This window comes from Aspergillus welwitschiae, assembly GCF_003344945.1.
Source record: "Aspergillus welwitschiae strain CBS 139.54b unplaced genomic scaffold BDQ94scaffold_9, whole genome shotgun sequence".
NCBI lineage: Eukaryota > Fungi > Ascomycota > Eurotiomycetes > Eurotiales > Aspergillaceae > Aspergillus > Aspergillus welwitschiae.
The window spans coordinates 67986-89368 of record NW_020798703.1 but is presented as its reverse complement, the minus strand read 5'-3'; the positions used below and the strand labels follow the sequence as shown (position 1 = coordinate 89368).

Genomic DNA, 21383 nt, shown 5'->3' with positions numbered 1-21383 from the left:
AATGGGAAGATCATCGACATTCTTCTACCCTGAACTTTCTCGGGTTTTCTCTTTTTCTAGAAGCATATATTTCCTGGATCCTACAAATGTACGAGGTGATGGCTGATGGCAGCTCACCTGCTGTCGATTTTATTGATGGCAGGGGGTTCATCCCCGACTCGGAGCGCAAGACTCTCACCAACATCCACCCGGAAGGCTTTTTCATACGACACCCTCCTGCGCCCCATAAACTTGACGAGGATCTGACACCAGAATTTAAGTTATTTCAGACTATTCACATGGGAGCCGCCGTCGTGGATGCCAGTCGCTGGACGCTCATTGTAGACGGACTTGTCGAGCGCCCTTTTTCCATCAATATTGAACAACTACGACAGATGCCGTCCCAGACAGTCACATCTTTCCATGAGTGCTATGGCAGTCCCATTAATCCTCCAACGAAAAATGTTTGGCGCATCGGCAATGTTCAATGGACCGGGGTTCCGCTGCGGTATCTGCTGTCAATTGCTCGGCCAGATCTCGAGCGAGGGTTGTTCGTTTGGTCCGATGGGCTGGACTCGGGTACATTTGCCGGTGTCTCAGCAGATAGGTACCAAAAGGACCTACCCATTGAGAAAGCCTTATCATGCGAGGTTCTTGTGGCTTACAAGATGAATGGCCAATCGTTGACTAAGGAGCGCGGTGGGCCAGTGAGGTTAGTTGTTCCAGGATGGTTTGGGACAAACTCCACCAAATGGTTGTGTCGATTGTCTGTGCAGGCAAGACGATCAATGGGACCATTTACGACAGTATTTTATAATGAACTTGATCCATTGGACTTTGAAGGCGTCAGGAGAAGACCTGTGTGGAGGGTTGAGCCAAATTCGATGATAGTCCGCCCTCGTCCGGACGAAGTAGTCCTCGGTCCCGGGTACGTTGAGGGTTGGGGACGCGCATGGGGGGCAGACGAGATTTCGCGGGTTGAAATCAGTCTCGATGGGAACACTTGGAAGGAGGCAAATGTGGCACTGCGAAAGCAGTTTGAGTGGCAGCTATTTACCTTCCGAGTGCAGGTTGACCGATCGGGTAGGCATCACATTCAAGCAAGGGCCACGGATAAATCTGGTGCACAGCAGCCACTCACCGGGAGACGAAATCATGTGCCAACTGTGCAGATATGGGTAGAATCTGATTCCCTTAAGTAAAGCATACCGCGTGACAATGGAAGTAGATGAGAGGCACTGTGTTGTAGGCATAATGAACTATTGTAATCACTAATGAGACTTCCTGCGGTTGCCAATAAAGAAGCTGGATATAGCTTGCCTCCAAGTCTCCGACAGGCGGCTGTCTCAATCAGCTGCCTTGGTGCCACTGACGAGTAGGCACAGAACAGGGGTTCCCCGACGCTCGATATCTTGTCGAGTGCTTCTTCGAAACGCCGTTGAGACGAGGGGCTGGTGCCACGGTGATACTGCTCCCATAAGAGTCGATATAAATTTTTCGTATGGATAGACCTACCGTTCACTATATATTCATACCGACCGCTCGCATGTTGACAAAATAGTTTCCCAGCTGTCTGGTAATCAGGCCTCGCTCATCGGAAAGATGATGGACCAGTCTGTACTTATGGAAGGACTTGGCATACTATACATTAGCGATGTCCGACACACGCTCATACATACTGTTCACTTTCACAAGATCGTTACCCCAAGATAGACCAGGATTCTAGTATTGGTTTATTGAGACTGCCTATATTAATCTAGCCAAGAATTAAACAAGCACATACGACCACAGGGTGTGGAAAACAGGGCTTCCCGTCCGCTCAGCCGTACTTAAGCCACACGCCGGGAGGTTAGTAGTTGGGTGGGTGACCACCAGCGAATCCCTTCTGTTGTATGTTTTTGATCTTTTTCCTATTCCATCATTCAGATGCTATTCCTGATCAGAAGGTGTTCTGTCAAGTAGTATCCGGCAACTCCTGCGGGGTGCAGGTTTAGTTCTACCGCGTGCGCTGGAACCAGGATCCGGGGAATGAGAGCGGCAGCGGCCAAGGTAGCCCGGTGAACTCTCTTGGATTCTTCTTCCCCATTTTTCCGCCTCTTCCTCCCTTTTCACAACTTCCCTTTTCCTTTTCCCTAATTGTACCCAAAATGACTTTCGCACCGCCGCCCGGATCCACTGCAGAGTTGCACAACAGACTCCAAACCGAGCAGCACTGGGGATACACAATCTACCGTACCACATTCTCAGCGCAGGCGGACGCCGCATGCCCCACCATACTCCGCTACCTTGATGCCTGCATCAAGAAATCGCTCTTCTCCGAGTGTGCCTCTTACAGCCAGGATTCCCCCGGAGTCGACCCCGCCATCTACGAGGGCATCTGGACCAGATATCAGTCCACCGTCATTGAAGATGCGGCGCGGTTCACAAGGGCCTCTATCGAGTCAGTCCGGGATCACTTCGAGGCTTTTGTGGAAGGCCAGGACCGACGCCACCTTTTCAACTCGGATCGAATGTGCATCGTCATTGACGAAGAGTCCCTGCTCACGCTTTTGGATGCATCGGTGGAGGGCCTGGAGGCGGAGGGACCCACGCACGTCCACGAGACGACGCGGTTTTTGAAGGTTCTCGAGGCGTGGCTGACTGTGGACGAGTATGATAGTTTCCCGGGGTGGATGAAGTGTTCGCCCCGAGCACTGGGATCTGTGGAAGATGATGGGCAATGGCGAGGAGATGAGGAATTCGTGGGAGGATATGGATGAGATGGACGAGGGGGTGTATTGTGGGCCGTGACAATAGTAGTAGTAATGTACGTAGACGTTAATTCAGTGTCAAGCTTTGTCTCGGGACAGTCAAGATTAGATTGTCTATTTCGAAATTATCATGGTTGCTTTCTAGCACCGTGACCGGTCCTCGGTCCACAGGCCATTAGTCAAAGAGTCGACTGACCGCCAGAGGATGACGGAATTAGTTCCCATTCGCAGGTTGGAGAGATCTTTCCACTAGCCTGCCAAGCGCTCGAGGGCACGTTGATGGCATGAGTAACAGAAGTGGTGAAGTCAGCTGAAGGCGATAATGGGTGTTTGGCAGGCGCAATAGGTGAGTAACTGGAAAAGAGGACTGTGACACAGGAACAATGAAGACTGAGCGACCAAAGGGGGTCTGGATCACTATTAAATGAGGGATTATGTCCGGAATGTGGTGGGCATGGCCCATTCAGGTTGTTTGTCCGATGTCCGCCTAAGTGTGGTTTGTGATACACGTAGACAATGATCACTGCCACCATCAACTCTGGGAAATGTAAATAAAAGTTACTACTAGACAGAGAATATCATATCCCAGAAAAGGAGATGAAAGCGAGAACGAACGTCAGCGGGAACGCTACTGCCACGACTTAAGACACTAGTTTAACATTCGACGGATAGACGCTGAATGCGTGGGTCCTAACCGCAGTGGGGACTGGACACCCGAATACACGTATAGAAGATGTTCCGATATGGCCAGCTTGATGGTGGGGAACGGCCGCAGTGGATTTGTCGCGAGGTCCCTGGGTCCTATTGAACCTATAGCGAACGAGACCTAATCTGGATCCGCTACATTAGTAGGCCTTTCCATAACGAATGACCGGATTTCAACGCTATTCTCAATACAGCCTCTTGTCCATTCAATCACAGTTTAACTGCAGAAACCCTGGCAAAGTTGGTACTCCTGAAGAGCGGCAAATCATGCTTGGCAATAAGGATATAGCAGACTTTTTTCTTTTCTTTCAACGTTCTAGTCGAATTCTCTCATCTATCGTTGTCGAGCTAAGCCGAGAAAGAAGGTAACAAAAAGGACCCCTCAAATCCTTTGTATCCCATGTTTCCTGAGTGCGGCAAGGCAAGCATCACCATAATGTAGAAATGAAATAAGTAGACTCCTTCACCGACAAATTTTATCTGACCTGTATGATAGGTGGATATTTTTAGCGTTCCCCTAGTCCGATTGCTGGGTGAATTGCCCTGTGGGCTGTCCCAAGTATGCTTTCTGGGTGAAATCCACGGTGGACCCGCAGACTGTGGTTTTTCTTGGCTCCTGTTTATGAAATGTTTAAATACCCTGTTGGGTATTTGGGCTATGTTCAAATGACCGCATCAACTTCATTCCGGCGACTTACACTGGGTACAATGGCCGATGATCAATTGGCTGCAGTGGACAGGCAAGGCCGGTCGACAATGCCTCTATTCCGGGCAGGGCGCACAGTGCGCTCCGCCTCAATTTCTTCTGCCGTGAGGCTGCTTGATTTCAATCCTGCAGCGGGAGTTTGGCAAGCCACAGGAACCGCTATCGCGCACGCCCCAAATTTCGCGGATCTGAGATCATCCGACGAGGTGGCATTTGATTTCCACGCTCGCAGTGTACGTCGAAGGAACACTCAACCTACGATTGACGGCCCACTTCCACGAAGAGCGACAGCCCCCACGATTAGTTCTGGCCCTTTGGAAGTAGAGGACCAAGAGCTTTCTCTCGGAGCTCCCCCCAATAGCAATCATTTTGCAGATGTTCCTGCGGGAGCAATTTCATGGGGCGACACGTGCAAAAGAATGTCGCTTGTGGCTTGGAGATTCCTCTGCACACCTACGGGCTTGTTCATAGCTCTTTATGGCCTTAACATAATTGCTTGGGGCGCTATGCTATTTTTTCTCTTGTTGAACGTCGGATCCATGAGTAAGGAGAAGAAAGAAGTATGGATTGAAATAGATTCGCAGATCCTGAATGGCTTATTCTGCTTGACCTCGTGGGGTCTGGCACCATGGCGAATTCGCGACACATATTGGCTACTCGAATGGCGCCTGCGCACCGGCGTAAGATCGAGACAGTCAATAGAGAAACTTGCAAAGCGACATGCAAACTGGTTCAGATTGCAGACCTCCGACTCTGACGAATTGACCTTCCAAACGACGCTGACCGGTAAGGTTGCGCCGCCTACCAGCGAATGGAAAATGGACTTCGTCATCATCAATTTGCTTTTGAACACTCTCTTCCAGGTAGGCATGGCGGCTTTTATGTGGTGCTATGACCGGCACAATCGCCCAAGTTACGGAGTCGGCCTTTTCATTGGCCTAGGTTGTTTCAGCTCTCTTTTGGCTGGGGTAATGTCATGGTGGGAGGGACGAAAAGTCAAGCGGATTGAAGGGTCTCTTGTAGAGGATATGCAGGAAAGCCAATATCAGGTGGTTGATCCTGTTTGACCATAATTTAAAAACACTTAGCTGCTTCGGATAAGGCATAGCATTAAGAACAAAAGACATTGACTCTTCGACAATCATCATGAGACCAATTTCTGTTCGGCGTAATAAAAATGGCACCGGATGTCTTCCTAGAATCAGAGAAGAGAGCTGTAGCCCTTCCTATTACAGCTCCTGCGTGATTTCCAAGCTATGGTACTATCTATATCCGTAGGGGGGTGGCCAGACCTTGTGGATACCCTAATCTTGGGCTGCTTTGGGAGCGAACCAGATGTTGCTCTTGCCACGTACTTCCTCCCGCTCCATAAGCCCTCCGAACATCAAAGAGCATACTCACTCGCAGCATGGTAGGCAAGCAATAATGGTTCACAGTAATATTCTTGTACAGGCCTGTGAGAAAAGAGGATGGCCAAGGAATTATTATCTAACTTTCTCAGGGTGTAGACTTTTCCTTATCAATTCTCTTCCATCTTCCTTCTTTACCTGCGTATTGACAACCTCTCTTTCCTTAACTCACCACGCTGATGCACATAAACGACGCTCTCTACACCTTGCTGTTTTTCTTCGTCTGTAAATCGCATTTCCGTTAAATCTACTTGAATTCCTCTTTGTCAACACATCGCTGTCTAATACCCCACTCGCAACACGATGGGGTCTACTGGCTACTATCCTTATGATCCAGCTAGCACAGGGGCCATCTTGGCAATGTTGTCGTTCGGAGGGAGTGCAATTGCTCACCCTTGGTAAATGAGCAGGTTGAGGACATGGTTCATCACGGCCTTCCTCATCGGTGCTTCTAGTATTGATCAAGCTGTGAGCCCACCCAATGTGACTGAAGAGTGACATACAACGTCGGGGGAAAAAGGTAAAAAAGAGATAAACAGTACATAGGTATCTAGTGTAATTTTTGGAGCGCTATCCTTCGATTTAGAGAGTCAACAGCTCGTAGTTTCTGCATCGCTAACACTACTGAACTTCTAGATGTGTGCAGTCGAGTAAGATCTTAATGGTTACGGGTATTCTGTGGTACGTAATTTAAAAATAGCGGCCGCCTGTCACAGATCAAGGTGCTGTAGTGTAGTGGTCATCATGAAACGTTGTGGTTCTCCGCAGCGCCGTTTCGACCTGGGTTCGATTCCCAGCAGCGCCAATAATTGGCGTGTGTGCTTGATTTGTCTTTTTTCCTTTTTTATGCCGTTTCGATTACATGGCCATTTTCAAACACAGTATACAGGTAACACATTGTCCGACTGGACAACAACCACAGCGGAAATCTCTTCCGTGACAGCACCTCCCTAATTTCGACAGCGAGAAAACATCCCCACATAAATATGTCATGTAGTCGCTGACAATGCACTAGGTCACCCTTAGAGCACCGAACATCAACGCCAGGGTCCTAGAAAAACACAGACTAATAAGCGATAGACCAGTCGGGTGTTTTCAACTCCGCGTATCTCCACACTCTGGCCGTCGGTCAAGTCCGGCAGAGTACAGCCTCGTATGGGGCCAATTCTCTTATAATGGTTCGATTTGCTGAATGAATGGCTGCTGTCTCGAAGCATGTCCATTCCTCACCTCGACCGCTTCAACTCCAGAATAATTGTATTCATGACATTCTTCAAGGCTTTATGCCTATTGACTGTCCCAGCAATTCCATCAGACCCGGGCCCCGTATCATCATACCCAGGGTAACGTCCTCGGCCCAACCACTGAGCGTCGTTCATCACAAACTGTGGAGGGTTACAATCCTGCACATCATCTCTCAGCCAAGATAAGCTCACAACAACCTGCACCGAGGACATGTTCATGTTCAGCACCTCGCAAAATTATTGCGCAGAGAGGCATAAGGTTGACTCGTTCCCTCCACATGTTTGGCCCCCTTCCTTGGCCCCTTTGGCCCCAGTTCCTGGCTAGGCCTGCCGATCCCCATACATTCGGGGCGGTGCCTGATCCTGCACTAGCCCTCTCGATCAGCCGCTCCAGGGAGCACGAAGAGAGTCTATAAGTTTCGCCAGAAGCACACTTTTTGTGTTGATCTCCAGATACGTTTCCCACATGCATTGAACCATCAGACCCCAGGAATTACCTCAGTTCAGTTCCTTATCAAACCACTTGAACCACAAACCGAAAATAGAAAAGCAGATCACAATGAAGCCCACCAAATTCATCCCAACCATCCTCCTCTCCCTCATACCCACCCTCACCCTCGCCTCCGATAGCGACGACTTCCCATCCGGGGCTAAACTCTGCGAGCCGCAAGGTGCAGGCAGCTGCCAATTCGCCGTATACCAGCTATATCCCGAAGTAGAATGCTACCACCAACAAAAGGGTGCTGCCTACATCTTCGATCACTCATGCAACATCATCGGCCACATGGAGAACTTCACCCAGGGAGACGCCATGGCTTCGCAGCTGCCGTATACTGTGGACATCGAGAATATTTTTGGCTACCCATCCTGCTATCTCAAGTACGAGATTGCGTACAGTGATGGGTTGTATGGGTACAGCATGCCCTCGGGAGGTATTTGGGATGACTGCAAGGAGGGTGATTATCAGTGCACTTGGTATAGGGTGGCGTTTGATTGTCATGGGTTTTAGGGTAATGTGGTGTTAATTGTGTTGATCACCGGTTGGAACTGGAGCAAGAACGGAATGTCTGAGTATTATAAGAGGACGAATTGGTATTTCACAGAATCAGACTGCTCATTCTGGATATGTAAATTGCGCATGCTCATACACATAATATACCTTGACGATCATTCATATGCCCAATTACTCCTTAGAACAACATCCTTCAAGGACCTGCGGCGCCTGCGAAGTATCCAGTCTGCAGAAACATGACGCCTTGATGGGGATATCCGCCACCGCAAGAGCCAATTTAACCGACTGCTCAATCATGGCCGCTTCATCAACCTTTCCCAGCCTCACTAAGCATTCATGATACCCCTGCAGCGACCAGACGTTGTTAGGATGGCGGCACTGACGAACAAGCGTGTTGTCCAGCCCCAGATCCGCACGATACGTCTGCGCCGCTTCCTCCAAATGGCCCTGTTCCATCAGAAGAGCCGCGTACGCATGACGAGAAGGCTGCATCCACGACCACGGCTCACTGTAGGGCAACTTATCCTCGATATCAATAGCACGACGCAGCGAAGCGAAGGCCTGATCGTAGTTCGCGCACCGATACTCAATCTCCCCCTCCAACATGGCCGCAGCTACCTGAAGCACGTCGACAAGCTTCCCGTTATAGGCGAGACGGGTTTCTGGAACCCGCTTCCATGCCTGATGGAACCTTTCTTGCTCTTTCCGAGCTGTGGGGACGTCCCCGGTGGCTGCGAAGGCGACTCCTCGCGCGTAGTGCGTCATGGCAGTGGTACCAGAGTAGAGAGTTTGATCTGCGGGTAGCTCTTTATGTTTTAGCTCCTCCCACATGCCAAAGCGCACCATTACATGCAGCCGACTAGTTAGGAATTGCTCGAGCCAGTCAGCCATAGGCGGGGACTGGATCCGGAGGACCTCCTCGGGGACGGTGGCTTCCATGCGTGAGACTGCTTCGAGTGCCATTTGAGATTTTCCGGCAAACATAGCTGCGTAGATCAAGGAGTGGTAGTCATGCATACGGTAGAAGGTGTAGAAGTTAGCAGCTCCTTCCTTGCGGAAGTATTTATCGTCTGCAAGGGTCGAGTTGTAATTTGAAGCAATGGAACGCCTCCAGTCTCCAATAAGGATATCAAGATGGGTAGGCATGTGGTGGATATGACCGGCATCCGGGACAAGGTTGCGGAGATTATCAGCCACATTTATGCCTAGTTCTGGGGTGGGTGACATCTCGATATAGTGGATATAGAGGTGAAGCAGGCCGGGATGGAGGTTTGCATTCTCAAAAGTGAGCGCTCTGTCTAGAACAGCTTTCACTTCCATCGTAGGTGCGTTTGGATTCGGCATCCCGGTGAAGAGATCCCACAGAGCCCAAGGAGTCATGTTCATCAAGGCGTCGGCGTAGAGCGTGGCCACGTCGATGTCATCTCCGAAAGCGTCGTAAACTATCTTCATGGCGGCGGCGTAGCCCTTGTTGATGGTCGGGTAATCGTTAGGCGGGGTGTTGGCGACGAAACGTGATTGGATTGCTTCGATGAGAGCCTGTTCCAGGGGTGTTGCATTCCCGGCATGTTCCTTGGCCTTCTGTGCGGCATCAAAGCCTCGTTGTACGCATGCATGTAGGTCTCTCTTGTCGAACTTCTCCCAGGGCTTATTGTAGTTCGGACCTACGGCATAGGCGAGCCCCCAGTATGCCATCGGACATGTCGGATCATTTGCAATGGCCTGTTCGAAGCAGTAGGCCCCCTCTACGTGGTTGAAGGCGTAGACCCATGTTAGACCCCGGTTGAACCAGGTCTGGGTGTCGGGGCTGGTGGTGCTGATAACATGACCGTAGGAGCCAAGGTCGTAGTACTCCTCGCTTGCCGGAATAGCTTGGACTGTTTCTCTAGTCATGATGGGTTGCCTTCCAGAATCATTGAAAGAAGCTTGACAAATAGATGTCTGCGTAGAGGAGAGGTTACGACATATGGGCGGAGGGATCGGCTGTTTTGGATCTAAATACGAAGAGTACACCGTTTGTCAAAGGAGGGGGCAAGTGGGTCCCCGGAAAGGCCGAGAGTGGCGCAATCAGAATGACGCTTGACTAATACCCGGTTCAATCGCCGAATTTCAGACGCCGAACCTCCCAACTCTCTTTCCTCCCCCAGAACTGGAAGATGCCTGTATTCGATATTATACTGCCCTGACGCGATAAATATACCCAAGCAAAGCAGTTCACAAGAATCAGGGTTACGAGAAGACGGGAGAGTGTACCAATGCCTTCCACTTCTCGACCGGTGAAGGTGGCGTGTCTGGCCTGGTAAGTGACTGATGATTCCACGGGGACCGATGCAAGGAGCCGAATTCTAACCTGGACAGTCGTGCCTCCAAAATTCGCTGCGACGGGCAGAACCCGTGCAACAATGTAAGCCGATGGATATTCAAGCGGCCAGATTGATCTCTAGTAACCCCGTGTAGTGCACTATCCATCGGCAGGAATGCCAATATCAACCGAGTCGGCGAGGGGGCGCTCGACGGGGTCCTGTTGCCGCCGAGGAGCGGGCCAGGAAGAAGGCCCAACGATTGCAAAATGCAACCAGGGTCAGCGATCATGCCATCACAAATGATGCGTTTACTTTGGCTCGGCCCCATACAGCGCAGATCAATGCAGCCACCCCGGTTTCTCTACCGTCTCCATCTCCCATCGAAACCGGATACCGACCATCTGATACGCCGCAAGAAAATTTAGAGAGCCCGGGATTTCCGTTATCACCTGAAGGCCCTGGAACCGGTCAGGAGCTTCGGGATACTTTGAGCCAGCCGACGCGGAGCCTCCGTGTTTATCGGTGTGATCAGGATCTGTACGTCGTGATCATCCGATGTCGTACAGGGTTGTTCTCTAATCGTCCTCCAGTATTAATGCCTATTATATCTTCATCCATCCATATCTACCTCTCCTACCTCCACCAGCTGTGCTCCAGTATGTGGACAAGCCCAAGACACTAAATATCCGCTTGGCTCAGGCAAATGCATCTCATCTGCCTTACTGGCCAACTACCTCATTGGGCTTGGCCTTGGCGGCGTTGTTGGCACTGATACCGCCACCAGGAGATGCGTACGCGACAGACGATGAGACCACTACCCTGCGGCGCTCTTTTGCCGATCTTTTTGCACGCTCGGCGTTAGATGCATCGGAAGAATCACTCGAGCCGTCTTCCAATTTCGATCTGACAAAGGGCCCGTGCAGCCCCTTGCATCCGGATATCCCCCGGAAAATGGAGCCGGTCCTCGCATTAGCGCTCCTCAGCCTATACGAATGCTGCCAGCGAGGAAACGTCTCCAAGATGCGTATCCGAGCCAATCAGGCATTAACAATGGCTATGGACCTCTCATTACATACACAGAAGTCGGCAACTAATTGTTCCGACGCGATTCGTCGCTGCTGGTGGTCTACAGTATGTCGCTTGACTTCTTTCACTCAGAGCCCATGAAAGCATACTGACTGTCGCAGATGTTCCTCGTTTATCATTCTTCCATTCTGACAGCTTCGGTCTGTTTGCAACGTTCCATCCTTGTGTGTATGACTTCGCTAATTCGGCGATTTAGCCGCCCCTCATAACCAGCGAAGACTTCCGCATCACCACGCCATATACAGTAATTCGTGGCTGTCGAGAGGTGTGTAACTCCCTTCCACCTGATATCCAATTCTTCTAACAAGCATCAGCCATGGCCCTATGTCGTACAAGCGCAATCCCTCCTTCACCGCAGCTGCACCATCATCCGCCAGCTCTCCAACGAGACCATTCAAGATCAAGGATGTCTTCCGTTTTCCTTGCACAATGAAATCAAACACCTTGAGTCTTCTCTACTTGACATAGCCACCGAAACAGACCGCTACCGCTGCATAGCCAACTGCCAAGGCACCGAAGCCGACGCGGAGCGCGTGCTCTGGGCGATGTCACGCATCCTTATCCACACTGCTAGATTACTTCTCCATCGAGTCCGCGCCTTCCCTGACCGTCCCGTCGATAGCCTCTCAAACAACAGTAATAGTGCTAGCGGCACTAACACACCCCTTTCTACATCCCGAAGGACTGAAGTTGACGCTCTCTTTCCAGTTGACGATCAAGAATCCATGCGTATCTGCATTCGCTCCGCACTGCTTGTATCTCGCGTCTTTCGTCACCTGCCTACACCGAATCCGATGTACTCTGACACTCCAACCGATGGAGAGACTTTGGGATTCGGACTTGAGCTCGGACTTAGTAGTGGGTTTTCGAGGCGATCAACTAGTTCACCACGGTCTCTACCATACATGGCTTGGTGTGGGATGCAGAGCTTCTATGTACTTGCCATGGTGTTGTGGCGTGTTAGAGCGGCATTGTCTGCGGGAAATCTGAGCAGTGTTTATGATTTGCTAGATCGGCCGAGTGAGCGGACGGCGATACAAGATGCAGAAAGGCTCGAGGAGGAGTTACACATGGGAATTGAGGCGCTGAGAGCGTCGATGAAAGCGGATGGGGTGTATGAGGGGGTCAGGAGGATGGTTAGGGAGTTGGAAACCGTGTATGATGCTACCATGATGGGGTGATCATTGTATCTGAGAGCGATATTGATTTTCAGCTAGGAAAGACATCAGTTAGCCGAACAAATCAAGCCTTTTATGGAGACGAGTACAGTCTGGTCGTTCTCGGTTTTTGTGCGGGGTACAACAAGCCTTGGCCAATCGGCGTTTGACGGCGTGAACTTTCGTACTTTGCACACATTTCGGTGGAATCGGCGTCCCCACCTCGGGGTCTGATCTCGACCATTCGGATCAAAGTCGGTTTGCGCGCTATTCAAGTCGCTATGTTGCGGAGTTGATGACGACGCTTTTCCACTCGGTAACTAATTTGATCGAGGGTACTTAAAGAGCGCGTTTGCTAAGACATGTTAGACAAAATGCTGTGTGTAGGACGCAAGGGTTTCGTTGATTAACAATCGGCGATCGGAATGCTCGACACGGGCACAGAATAGCATGGCGATCCGTTGCATCTCGTACCTTGATAATCGTGAAGCATGTCCGGTCGAATAAGAAATGAGTCTGTAAATGAAAATATATACGCGAAGGAAATACTACTGGTTGATCCATGACAGTCATCTTCGACAAATTCGAACTTTAGCATTCCGTGCAATAATACCTCGAAATCATCAGAGATCAAGAGCTACTACCATTCCATCGTAAGGATGGTAACCTGGATCGCAGCGGATCTGCAAGCAGAGTTAGCCTTTATCTATCCAGAACCGGGAGAAAAAAGAAATAAGAAATAAGAAATAGCTCACGCTGCCGCCGTGGCAAGAATCTCCACGCATTTCACCTTGACCCTGAGCCCCATCACCAGCACGTGTGCATGGGCAATCTAATGTCATTGTTGGGTCTTTCCCGCTTTTGGCGCACGGATTCTCGTCCGCAATCCAGCAGTTCCCGAACGCCATCATTATACAAATCAGTGCTAGGACATATCTATGTTGAATAGCTCTTCAGCTTAGAAACCGTCGATCGCAATCTGTAATGGTACTCTGTTCAACCAACTCCATATCTTGTTCTCTCCACCAAGCGCCAAAGAGACCAGGACCGCCATTCCTAACAAATGTGTGAGGATCCGGCTGATCTCACATTCACTCGTCCCTAGAAGCGCACTCAGGAGGCGCCCCGACAGAACAACCGTGAACTACTGGAGGGGATATGCTCAGGAACCAGGTTGTATCTAGACAAAAATCCTGAGAGAACTTTCCAAGTCAGACGTGAGTGTTTCTAATTCTTTTAAATGGAGATGTGGACGGATGCGAACCTATTAGTCACGAAGAACAGCTGTGAACCGCTCGAGGAAATATAATCAAGTCACAACCGAGAGACTACGGCCCCATAAGGTATGGGGACATGTATATCGCTAGATGCTTTATCTCTGCTAATACATTGACTTAAACCACCCCAAGAAAGTGAGACAAACATCTCAACAAGCGCTTCAAAGAAGCCTACGACACAAACAAGACAAATCATATAGACATAAACAACAAAAAAATCATAGAAGATGAAAAACATACAACAGAAGGGATTCGCTGGTGGTCACCCACCCAACTACTAACCTCCCGGCGTGTGGCTTAAGTACGGCTGAGCGGACGGGAAGCCCTGTTTTCCACACCCTGTGGTCGTATGTACTATTCTGTTCTCTGCGTCGCATCATATTGGACTTAGTCAACTGAATGTTCGTGTTGTTTCAGGCCTAATATACGCCTATGACAGCTCCTACCGCCAAAGAATTTGAATGAGATATTCCTGATGCTTGCAAAGGTGCCGGAGAGGCGGCCTAATCATATAGAGACGGGGCCCGTGGTTGGTGAGCAGTCCCAATAGCATGAAGCAACTAGCTGTTATTGTCTTAGTAAGCTACTGTATGTTCTGTTAGTTCACCAAGAATGATCAGCTCCCTAGAGTTTATACTAATAAATTTCCAGCCTCTCTCTCCTTTGGTTCATCAACGACAGTCCCTACCTCACGATTGCATGTATTGCGACTAAAACCCGAGATGACAGAGAGGGTCTTGGCCATTTCACGACGCATCGACATCTTAAGCGGAGTTGTCTTTGGGCAACTTATATTATCGTCTTGAGTTTTTCCTTTTTTTCCCTTCCCCTTTTTAGCTCTTCTTTCATCGCTAGTATTGGCTGGAACGTCAGAGAAAGGGTGTAATGCCAAAAGGAGATTCCCAGGCATGGCATCTACGAAGCCATCGAGGCGGACGGGGTCATTTGATCTTGTTCAGAGCCAAGCATAATAGTCTTAGAGTAAAATCCTCCTGTTAGGCGAGGGAATGCCACAATGCTTTCGCAATATTTGTCAAGGCACAGCTGGTACTGGAATCTTAGTTGTAACTGACAATGAAGGTCCACCAGCCTGATAGCGCGTAAACAGGGCCAGAGAATCATGCCATTCCTCTTCTCTAACTTCAAATGGATATAGAGGCGACATCTCGACAACAAGTCTGCTTTCCAGGCAATGAGCCAACAGAATGCGACCATGGCGGTTTCTCATCCACGAAAATAGCATAACCTAGATTTTGGGAAGCAAAAAGGGTTAGCAAATCCAGAGACATAAAAACGCTTCCCATAAGAATGGAGATGGCATACAGGGACGACAGCATGCTTTTTGAAGTCTTCGTTGCTCAGTCGACTGATCATCACAAGGAGGATAACCATGACCTCTTCCCTTAAGATCATCCCATCGATGCCATCAACGCCATGAAACATTGAGGCTTTCACATGCGGGTGCTTATTGCCGCGCATTGTCCAATAGCAACAAGGGCCCCATTCGTAGGACTCTCTCTGTATGTACCACGGCTGTGGAATCGGGGGGTCATCAGGTATCCCGCTTTCCACCCATAAAGTAAGTCATGCTCGTAGCATAGACGCAGGCAATGTACGTACATAGAGTATCTCCATCCAGTCAGCGACTTCAAGGCCAGCATATCGCCCTTAGTACCTTTGCGGGGTGCAATGTCCACTTCTGAAAGAAAACGAGAACACATTGTTTCCGCCCATTCTCCACCGCTTCCCCATGGCCTGGACAATGTGTATCCCATCGGACATCCGTTTAGGAGGACAGTCTCATCACATGAAATCCTTTCATTTCCCTCCACGGGCGCAAGATTTCGTTCGTAACGCCGTAGATCCTCCTCTGTCCAAAGAGTAAAGTAATGCACGTTCACCCCGGAGATAACAGACTGATGATCAAGTGTTACAAGTGACAGCGGCAGACGAGCGAGTACTTCGGCTGGAATAGTGCCAGTTTTGGCGTTCCAGAGGATAGAGCAGGTGCGTTCCAGCGTTTCTAAAGCTTCTTCAGCTTTGGCGTTGTCCATGATGGAGAGTCTTCTCATGCTCCCCACGATTCGACCCCAGGTTCGTCCAATGGACATATTAAGAGCGCGAGCTTTCAACAAAAGCCGGAAGGTTAAAAGAGTCTGGGGGGAAATGAACGCGTCAGAATCCTGTCATTAGCGGAACATAACTGTCCCCATACTGTGTATAGCCCGCTAATCCGTTTTTGGACCCCCATAAAAATTCATGTAGTGGAGGTGAATGCCTGATGATAAACCGAGTACCTCCAACATGCTGGTTCAGAGCCCTCGCGGTTGGTCTCTTGCTTCTTGTGATTGCGAACGTTACCCGATCGACCGTTCATCCTAATATACCAGTGCGGTATATGCCTCATAATAGGCTGGACAGTTCTTGTTTTATTCTGCGATAATACTGGCGCGTCTGATGTGGATAGGCTGGGTCGCGTAACGGTAAAGACAAAACACTCTTAGTTACTACAGGCTATCGCAGTATCTCGGAGTGAATAAAAACCACATAATAGCCCGAGCCAGTCTCTCAGCCTTGTTGACATGCTTTAGAACAGGGGACAGACTGATTAATTATAGACTGATATGGCGCAGCAGGCGAAGGATTCACTTGACAGTGATAATGTTTCCATAATACTCACCGTCATGATTGCCTCTCAGAGATATGATTGAACAGCGGAGCTTTACACCTACCTACGTAGTTCCTTGATGTATATCCCCCTTTGCCTGCCAAGATGAATATAGACCTATTTTGTGAGCAGGATCGGCCTAGCTTATTAGGGCCGTAGGGTAATTATATCCCGACAGTCCGAAGTATACCCGGATAAATTGGGGAGCTTTGGCAGGGTCCGAAGCTTATGCTTATCGGTGCAAGGTGGAGCTTCAAGTACTAAGAGGTGGGCACTCCGTATCCGTAGTTCCGCGCTATCAGTTTCCACTCTTCAAGCGTTTAGTGTTTCGGGTTGAAGATTCTAACCAGTGGCTATCTAGTATCTACCCCTTTGGTCAGCTGTGGGCACTGGGCAGTGTAATCCCGAGATCCACTGATGAAACCCTTGGTGTTTGCGGCGGTGCGATACCATCTCAACGATCTCATAGCTTACAGCGATCGCTTATAATTGGCTGGTCCCCGCTTAGGCGTGTTTGACTACTAGTTTAGACTGTTTGCAATTCTGACCACGTCCACGACCCTCTGCTCTGCTGACTCTTACTCCCCCTGTAGTTGTCTCCTAACACCCCATACAAAAGAGTGACGCTATTTACACAAGCCTGATTCAAGCCAGCATCACTCGTCGATTAGTAAACATCGGGCATTGCAAGGATTGCCTTGTCCTCGTGAACACCGAGAGATGAGCTTCTTCCGTTTTCTCAGAGGCAGGCTGGGCGGTAGCAGCGCCAGCAGCACCGCTAGCTATGATCTGAGACATCCTCGAAGCGAATTGGTCTTAGCGTATGACTTATCCAGGTTCCTGCTCCTATCTTCGACGCGGTTTCTCTTTTACGACCGTGCGCTTCAGGGACATGAGTGTCCCACTTCGTTGCAGCGCCTGTCACCAATGAATGCTCACCGGGAGAAACACACCCCACTCTCACCAGCCCTGTTGTATGTTTGTCGGCTGTTCAACTGCCGAAGAGTGAGCCCGATCAGGCCCTTCCAGGGTGCAAGTGAATTTGTCTTTACGGTGAACTTCTATATTCGAAACCCATTGTCGTAGGCGCAGCAGTAGGCAGCAGAGCTCTATTCATTGATCCTACTATCCATTCACCATACCGCCCATTCCTTTTAATATACTGTGATATATGTGCTGACATGGGCAATGCTACCGTCTAATGCAGGGAAAATGAAAATATACTAGAATGCAAGACCTAATGCCGGCACTTTCTGGTTAAAGGTCAATATCACCGAGGGATCTTGGAAGATGGAGTGCCTCGCCTTGGCCAATATGCCATACTCAAAAGTCAGCTGAAGCGATGGGCTCTCGGAACTGGATGATAGATATTAAATTTAATTGGACCCCTTCCCTTGTATGTGAGAACCCCAACTAGAACTAATGTGGATCTGACTTGGCATGCGACTGAAGACCTGCGAGACGCCTTGAGCTTTGCAGCCTTCCCAGCGACAAATATGGTAGTGGATTCCTTAGACCCTAGTTATGTCTTTTCCTTCGTAACCTGGGACTCTACGGAAAAAGCATGGTGCTCCATAGTCCCGTAAGCTGTCCAGGATTGGTTTACCATAATATATCAGGCAATTTGTTATTGTTCACTAATTGCCACTCAGTCGGACAGGGTGCAGTTGCTTCGAGCATAGCCCACCTGCCTCTCTCCGAGTGATACAGAATACTTGGTGGACACGGATGCTCAGGAGGGACATTCCATCTGGAAGCCCCTTTTCTTGTTTCCAGCTGAGAACCATAGAATCTATTTATTTGAGGACGAACCTTACTGCTTTCCTAACTACTACATCGCCTTCTATCCCCTTCGCAAGCCATGCTTTTCTATCTTGCAGCTCTCGCCATCCTCCCCGGCTTGGCTTATGCCTACGCCAACCCTGAACCGTGCTCGGGCCTATGTGTCATCAGTGACCCTGGTCTTATGCGTCGAGTATCTGATGGCAAATACTTCCGCTTTTCCACTGGTGGTGGTATCACATATGCCAACTCAGAGTCGTTGAACGGTCCTTGGGAAGGTGTTGGATCCGTTGTCCCTGGCGGATCAAAGATAAACATGGCTGGAAACACAGACTTGTGGGTGAGTTGCGGAATCCTGACTTTACCCTACGCTACTGATCGTCTCCCATCGCTAACACTTTGTGTCAACAAAGGCACCCGATGTTCATTACATCGAACAAACCTACTACGTATTCTATGCTGTCTCCACCTTCGGCACCCAGTCCTCTGCCATCGGCCTTGCCACATCTCCCACCATGGAGCTCAACACCTGGACCGATCACGGATCGATCGGCGTTTCTTCTCACAGTGGCAAGCTCTACAATGCCATTGACCCCAACCTCATCATGGCTGACGGAGCTTTCTACATGAACTTTGGCTCTTTCTACGACGACATCTACCAAGTCCAAATGAATTTAGCGGGAACCAAGGCTGCCGGCGGTGCTGCATACAACATTGCCTTCAACTCCACGGGCAATCAGGCCGAGGAAGGGGCATACATGTATCAGCATGGTAACTATTACTATCTTTTCTTTTCATCAGGTACATGCTGCGGTCTTGACACCGATCGTCCGGCTCCTGGCGAGGAGTACAAGATAATGGTTTGTCGCAGCACCACAGCTACTGGTGGATTTGTAAGTGTCCTCCGGATGAGGCTTCTGTTTATCTATTCGCTAACGATAGTTTGAAATATATAGGTCGATAAAGATGGCAATGATTGCCAGGCTAACGGCGGCTCTCCCGTTTTGGAAAGTCATGATAACATCTACGCACCTGGTGGTCAGGGTGTCTTTGACGATCCTGAACACGGACCGATCCTTTACTACCATTACCTCAATACTGACATCGGTTATGCTGATGGCGATAAGCAGTTCGGCTGGAATGTCATTAACTGGTCTGGTGGATGGCCTTCTGTCTAAGCTTTGGTTTCCGTATGTCCTACGGCCTGCGCTGGGGCCATCTGGCTATCTGTGCATAATAGTGGCTGGGTTCATGCCTTATTCTTGTACAAACTTCTTGTCCTTTGATATCTGATTCACCTACCTATTGAAATACAAGTTAGAAAGACATGCTTCGAACACTTGAATGCTAAAGCCCTTCTCCTAGAGAACTTTAGTATTCAATTATAATGCATCAATGCATCAAAACATCAAAGCATTTCCAAAGCCCCTCCAAGCCGTGCACTCTCTCCGACAAACGCCGATAAGTTTCTCGGGGGTGGGGGGTTTGTTCTCGGGCTGAGCAAAGATCTTCTCAACAAACAACCCGATATTTCTGCGCATCTGACCAAACGCCAAAATGAACGAATCGCCGGCGTACAAAGGAAGCGAAAATACTAGTCCCAATAAGAATAATCTACTGCTATATCTATCTAGCAAAGGATTAAACGTGCACATACGACCACAGGGTGTGGAAAACAGGGCTTCCCGTCCGCTCAGCCGTACTTAAGCCACACGCCGGGAGGTTAGTAGTTGGGTGGGTGACCACCAGCGAATCCCTTCTGTTGTATGTTATAATTTTTATTATTTGCATTCATCTCATTTTTTTTTACTTCCTATATCTTCCTTTTCTTCTTTAAGTTTTCCAACTGCGCTGGGTGAGGTACGCCGTGCTTTCTGGATGGTTTTGTGATCAGCAAATGGTCACGGGTCAAAGATTACGACTCCAAGTTTCACTAGGTCAAATTGTCGGTAATAGGTATACCTAAACCGTATGAAAATAACACGTTCCTACTGCACAACGAACTCCTGGGAGTCAGTTCCTAGCTCGATGGTTAAAACATGTAGCCAAATGGCGCTAGAGTAGATTGCAAAGCTCGGCCTGATTTGGTCAACCAGAAATCCCTGGCCTATACACTTGCACTAAGACCCTAAAACTTCAGCAGAAATTTGCTGGCTCGTATCAACCATATCCTCATTCGCCCAGAATAAGGGAAAGCTGCAAAGATCTCAACCCCGTTTTGTCCAAGACGCCTCAATCGACACGATCAAGTATTTGTTTCTAGTGGATGGCTGTGTTGAACAGTTCTATTGTTGATAGAGACCCCTATATCCTGCTTCCTCAAACCGGTGTCGTAACTTCTGTTATCGAAGTCTTATGCCGCCGAGTGCTGTTGAAGACAAGCTTGATGGTCGGAATCGTGGTAATCATGAATAGCAGCCACTCCAATGCCCCGAAGACTATTGCAACCTTGAGCAACACACAGTGGTTCTCTTCCGCCGGACATGTAGTACTCCCCACATTCACAGACACGGCAATGAAGCCAGCAAACCATGAAAGCAGAGCCACAACCTCAACAATGACAGAAACAGAACCAATCACTGCATGCTCCGCGAAGCTGATCCCAGCAGCGAAGAAGAGGAAGATGACGCCCAGAAATGTCCACCCAGCGCAGAACATCAAGAAACCCCACTCGTCAGGGACGCCGGCGTAAGCGTAGAAGTTGCCGTAAACGAAGTGCACGTAGTCAGTGTGGCCGCGATAGACGTGTATAGCTATGTGATGGTAGTCAGACTAAATGCGTGTCTTGATCAAACAGGATACAATGGTGGGTTTGTACCGTAGCCGTCTGTTCCCATGACTATGGTGGCGAAGATGAGCTGCAGCGCTCGCAGGGTAACATCGACTGTTCTATTCGCCGTTTTGTTTATGTTTATGTTCTTGGCCATGATGTGTAACGGTTTGTGGTCGAGTTTTGGGAGGAGGTCGGGGACGCCGAGTAGATGAAGGACTGAGGAACACAGCGTAGATTAAGAGTCTGGGGGGATGCGGTCGTTCTAATAACCAGCCCCAGTAGCCAGCAAAAGGTTTAGTGAAAAAGTTCAATTGATGCCTATGCGACATTACTCGGTTGACAAACTTATTAGGAACCACCTCAGTCCCCTCCTTGCTGCCCTTTCCATGCATCCTGAAATCATCTTCAAGGATACCTGGGCGCAGCGGCGGAAGTAAGCCGCATCAGAAACTAAGCTATACTTAAAAGATGTCCAGAGAAAGTATAAGCAAGCCTATACTACTGACTGATATAGCACGCGGACGAATCAGGG

At 49.4% G+C, this 21383-nt stretch overlaps 8 protein-coding genes and 1 non-coding gene across 9 annotated transcripts, besides 1 other annotated feature; 7 read left to right on the top strand and 2 right to left on the bottom strand.

The window, feature by feature from the left end:
• The first annotated feature begins 81 nt into the window (after window positions 1–81).
• BDQ94DRAFT_127836 (Oxidoreductase, molybdopterin-binding domain-containing protein) lies at window positions 82–1214 on the top strand. Its single transcript, XM_026763895.1, has one exon. It carries the CDS (start codon window positions 87–89, stop codon window positions 1179–1181), a length of 1095 nt encoding a protein of 364 aa, XP_026628384.1. The 5' UTR covers window positions 82–86; the 3' UTR covers window positions 1182–1214.
• Window positions 1215–2126: 912 nt separating this feature from the next.
• BDQ94DRAFT_168381 (uncharacterized protein) lies at window positions 2127–2738 on the top strand (the record flags this gene model as incomplete). The annotated part of the gene is made up of 1 exon (XM_026771043.1): window positions 2127–2738. One exon carries the CDS (start codon window positions 2127–2129, stop codon window positions 2736–2738), a length of 612 nt encoding a protein of 203 aa, XP_026628383.1.
• A 1452-nt stretch (window positions 2739–4190) lies between these two features.
• Window positions 4191–5207, top strand: BDQ94DRAFT_168380 (DUF2985 domain-containing protein; the record flags this gene model as incomplete). Its single annotated transcript, XM_026771042.1, has 1 exon — window positions 4191–5207. One exon carries the CDS (start codon window positions 4191–4193, stop codon window positions 5205–5207), a length of 1017 nt encoding a protein of 338 aa, XP_026628382.1.
• Window positions 5208–6270: 1063 nt separating this feature from the next.
• BDQ94DRAFT_t105 lies at window positions 6271–6354 on the top strand. The gene has a single exon. It is a non-coding gene; the product is annotated as a tRNA-His (tRNA).
• A 998-nt stretch (window positions 6355–7352) lies between these two features.
• BDQ94DRAFT_168379 (uncharacterized protein) lies at window positions 7353–7802 on the top strand (the record flags this gene model as incomplete). Its single annotated transcript, XM_026771041.1, has 1 exon — window positions 7353–7802. The coding sequence occupies one exon, from the start codon at window positions 7353–7355 to the stop codon at window positions 7800–7802; it is 450 nt and encodes a 149-aa protein (XP_026628381.1).
• Window positions 7803–7833: 31 nt separating this feature from the next.
• BDQ94DRAFT_139555 (tetratricopeptide repeat protein) lies at window positions 7834–9767 on the bottom strand. Its single transcript, XM_026765451.1, has one exon. It carries the CDS (start codon window positions 9696–9698, stop codon window positions 7977–7979), a length of 1722 nt encoding a protein of 573 aa, XP_026628380.1. The 5' UTR covers window positions 9699–9767; the 3' UTR covers window positions 7834–7976.
• A 187-nt stretch (window positions 9768–9954) lies between these two features.
• On the top strand, window positions 9955–12416 carry BDQ94DRAFT_186211 (uncharacterized protein). The gene is made up of 7 exons (XM_026775087.1): window positions 9955–10104; window positions 10164–10209; window positions 10263–10645; window positions 10699–11239; window positions 11296–11334; window positions 11391–11459; window positions 11509–12416. Exons 1-7 carry the CDS (start codon window positions 10061–10063, stop codon window positions 12373–12375), a joined length of 1989 nt encoding a protein of 662 aa, XP_026628379.1. The 5' UTR covers window positions 9955–10060; the 3' UTR covers window positions 12376–12416.
• A 1249-nt stretch (window positions 12417–13665) lies between these two features.
• Window positions 13666–13866: a sequence feature (Protein overlapping with rRNA (BDQ94DRAFT_139551, RDH35356.1) was converted to a misc_feature.).
• A 4291-nt stretch (window positions 13867–18157) lies between these two features.
• Window positions 18158–19256, top strand: BDQ94DRAFT_168376 (arabinan endo-1,5-alpha-L-arabinosidase; the record flags this gene model as incomplete). Its single annotated transcript, XM_026771040.1, has 3 exons — window positions 18158–18418; window positions 18492–18971; window positions 19035–19256. 3 exons carry the CDS (start codon window positions 18158–18160, stop codon window positions 19254–19256), a joined length of 963 nt encoding a protein of 320 aa, XP_026628377.1.
• Window positions 19257–20397: 1141 nt separating this feature from the next.
• BDQ94DRAFT_168375 (MARVEL domain-containing protein) lies at window positions 20398–21005 on the bottom strand (the record flags this gene model as incomplete). The annotated part of the gene is made up of 2 exons (XM_026771039.1): window positions 20398–20831; window positions 20897–21005. The coding sequence occupies 2 exons, from the start codon at window positions 21003–21005 to the stop codon at window positions 20398–20400; spliced, it is 543 nt and encodes a 180-aa protein (XP_026628376.1).
• Window positions 21006–21383: the final 378 nt, after the last annotated feature.

Bases quoted from the DNA above. Each gene is read 5' to 3' on its own strand.
- BDQ94DRAFT_127836 (XM_026763895.1), top strand. From the start codon at position 87: ATGTACGAGGTGATGGCTGATGGCAGCTCACCTGCTGTCGATTTTATT.
- BDQ94DRAFT_139555 (XM_026765451.1), bottom strand. From the start codon at position 9,698: ATGACTAGAGAAACAGTCCAAGCTATTCCGGCAAGCGAGGAGTACTAC.
- BDQ94DRAFT_186211 (XM_026775087.1), top strand. From the start codon at position 10,061: ATGCCTTCCACTTCTCGACCGGTGAAGGTGGCGTGTCTGGCCTG. The intron at 10,210-10,262 runs GTAAGCCGATGG...AACCCCGTGTAG, and splicing joins GGCAGAACCCGTGCAACAAT to TGCACTATCCATCGGCAGGA. The intron at 11,335-11,390 runs GTCTGTTTGCAA...TCGGCGATTTAG, and splicing joins CTTCCATTCTGACAGCTTCG to CCGCCCCTCATAACCAGCGA.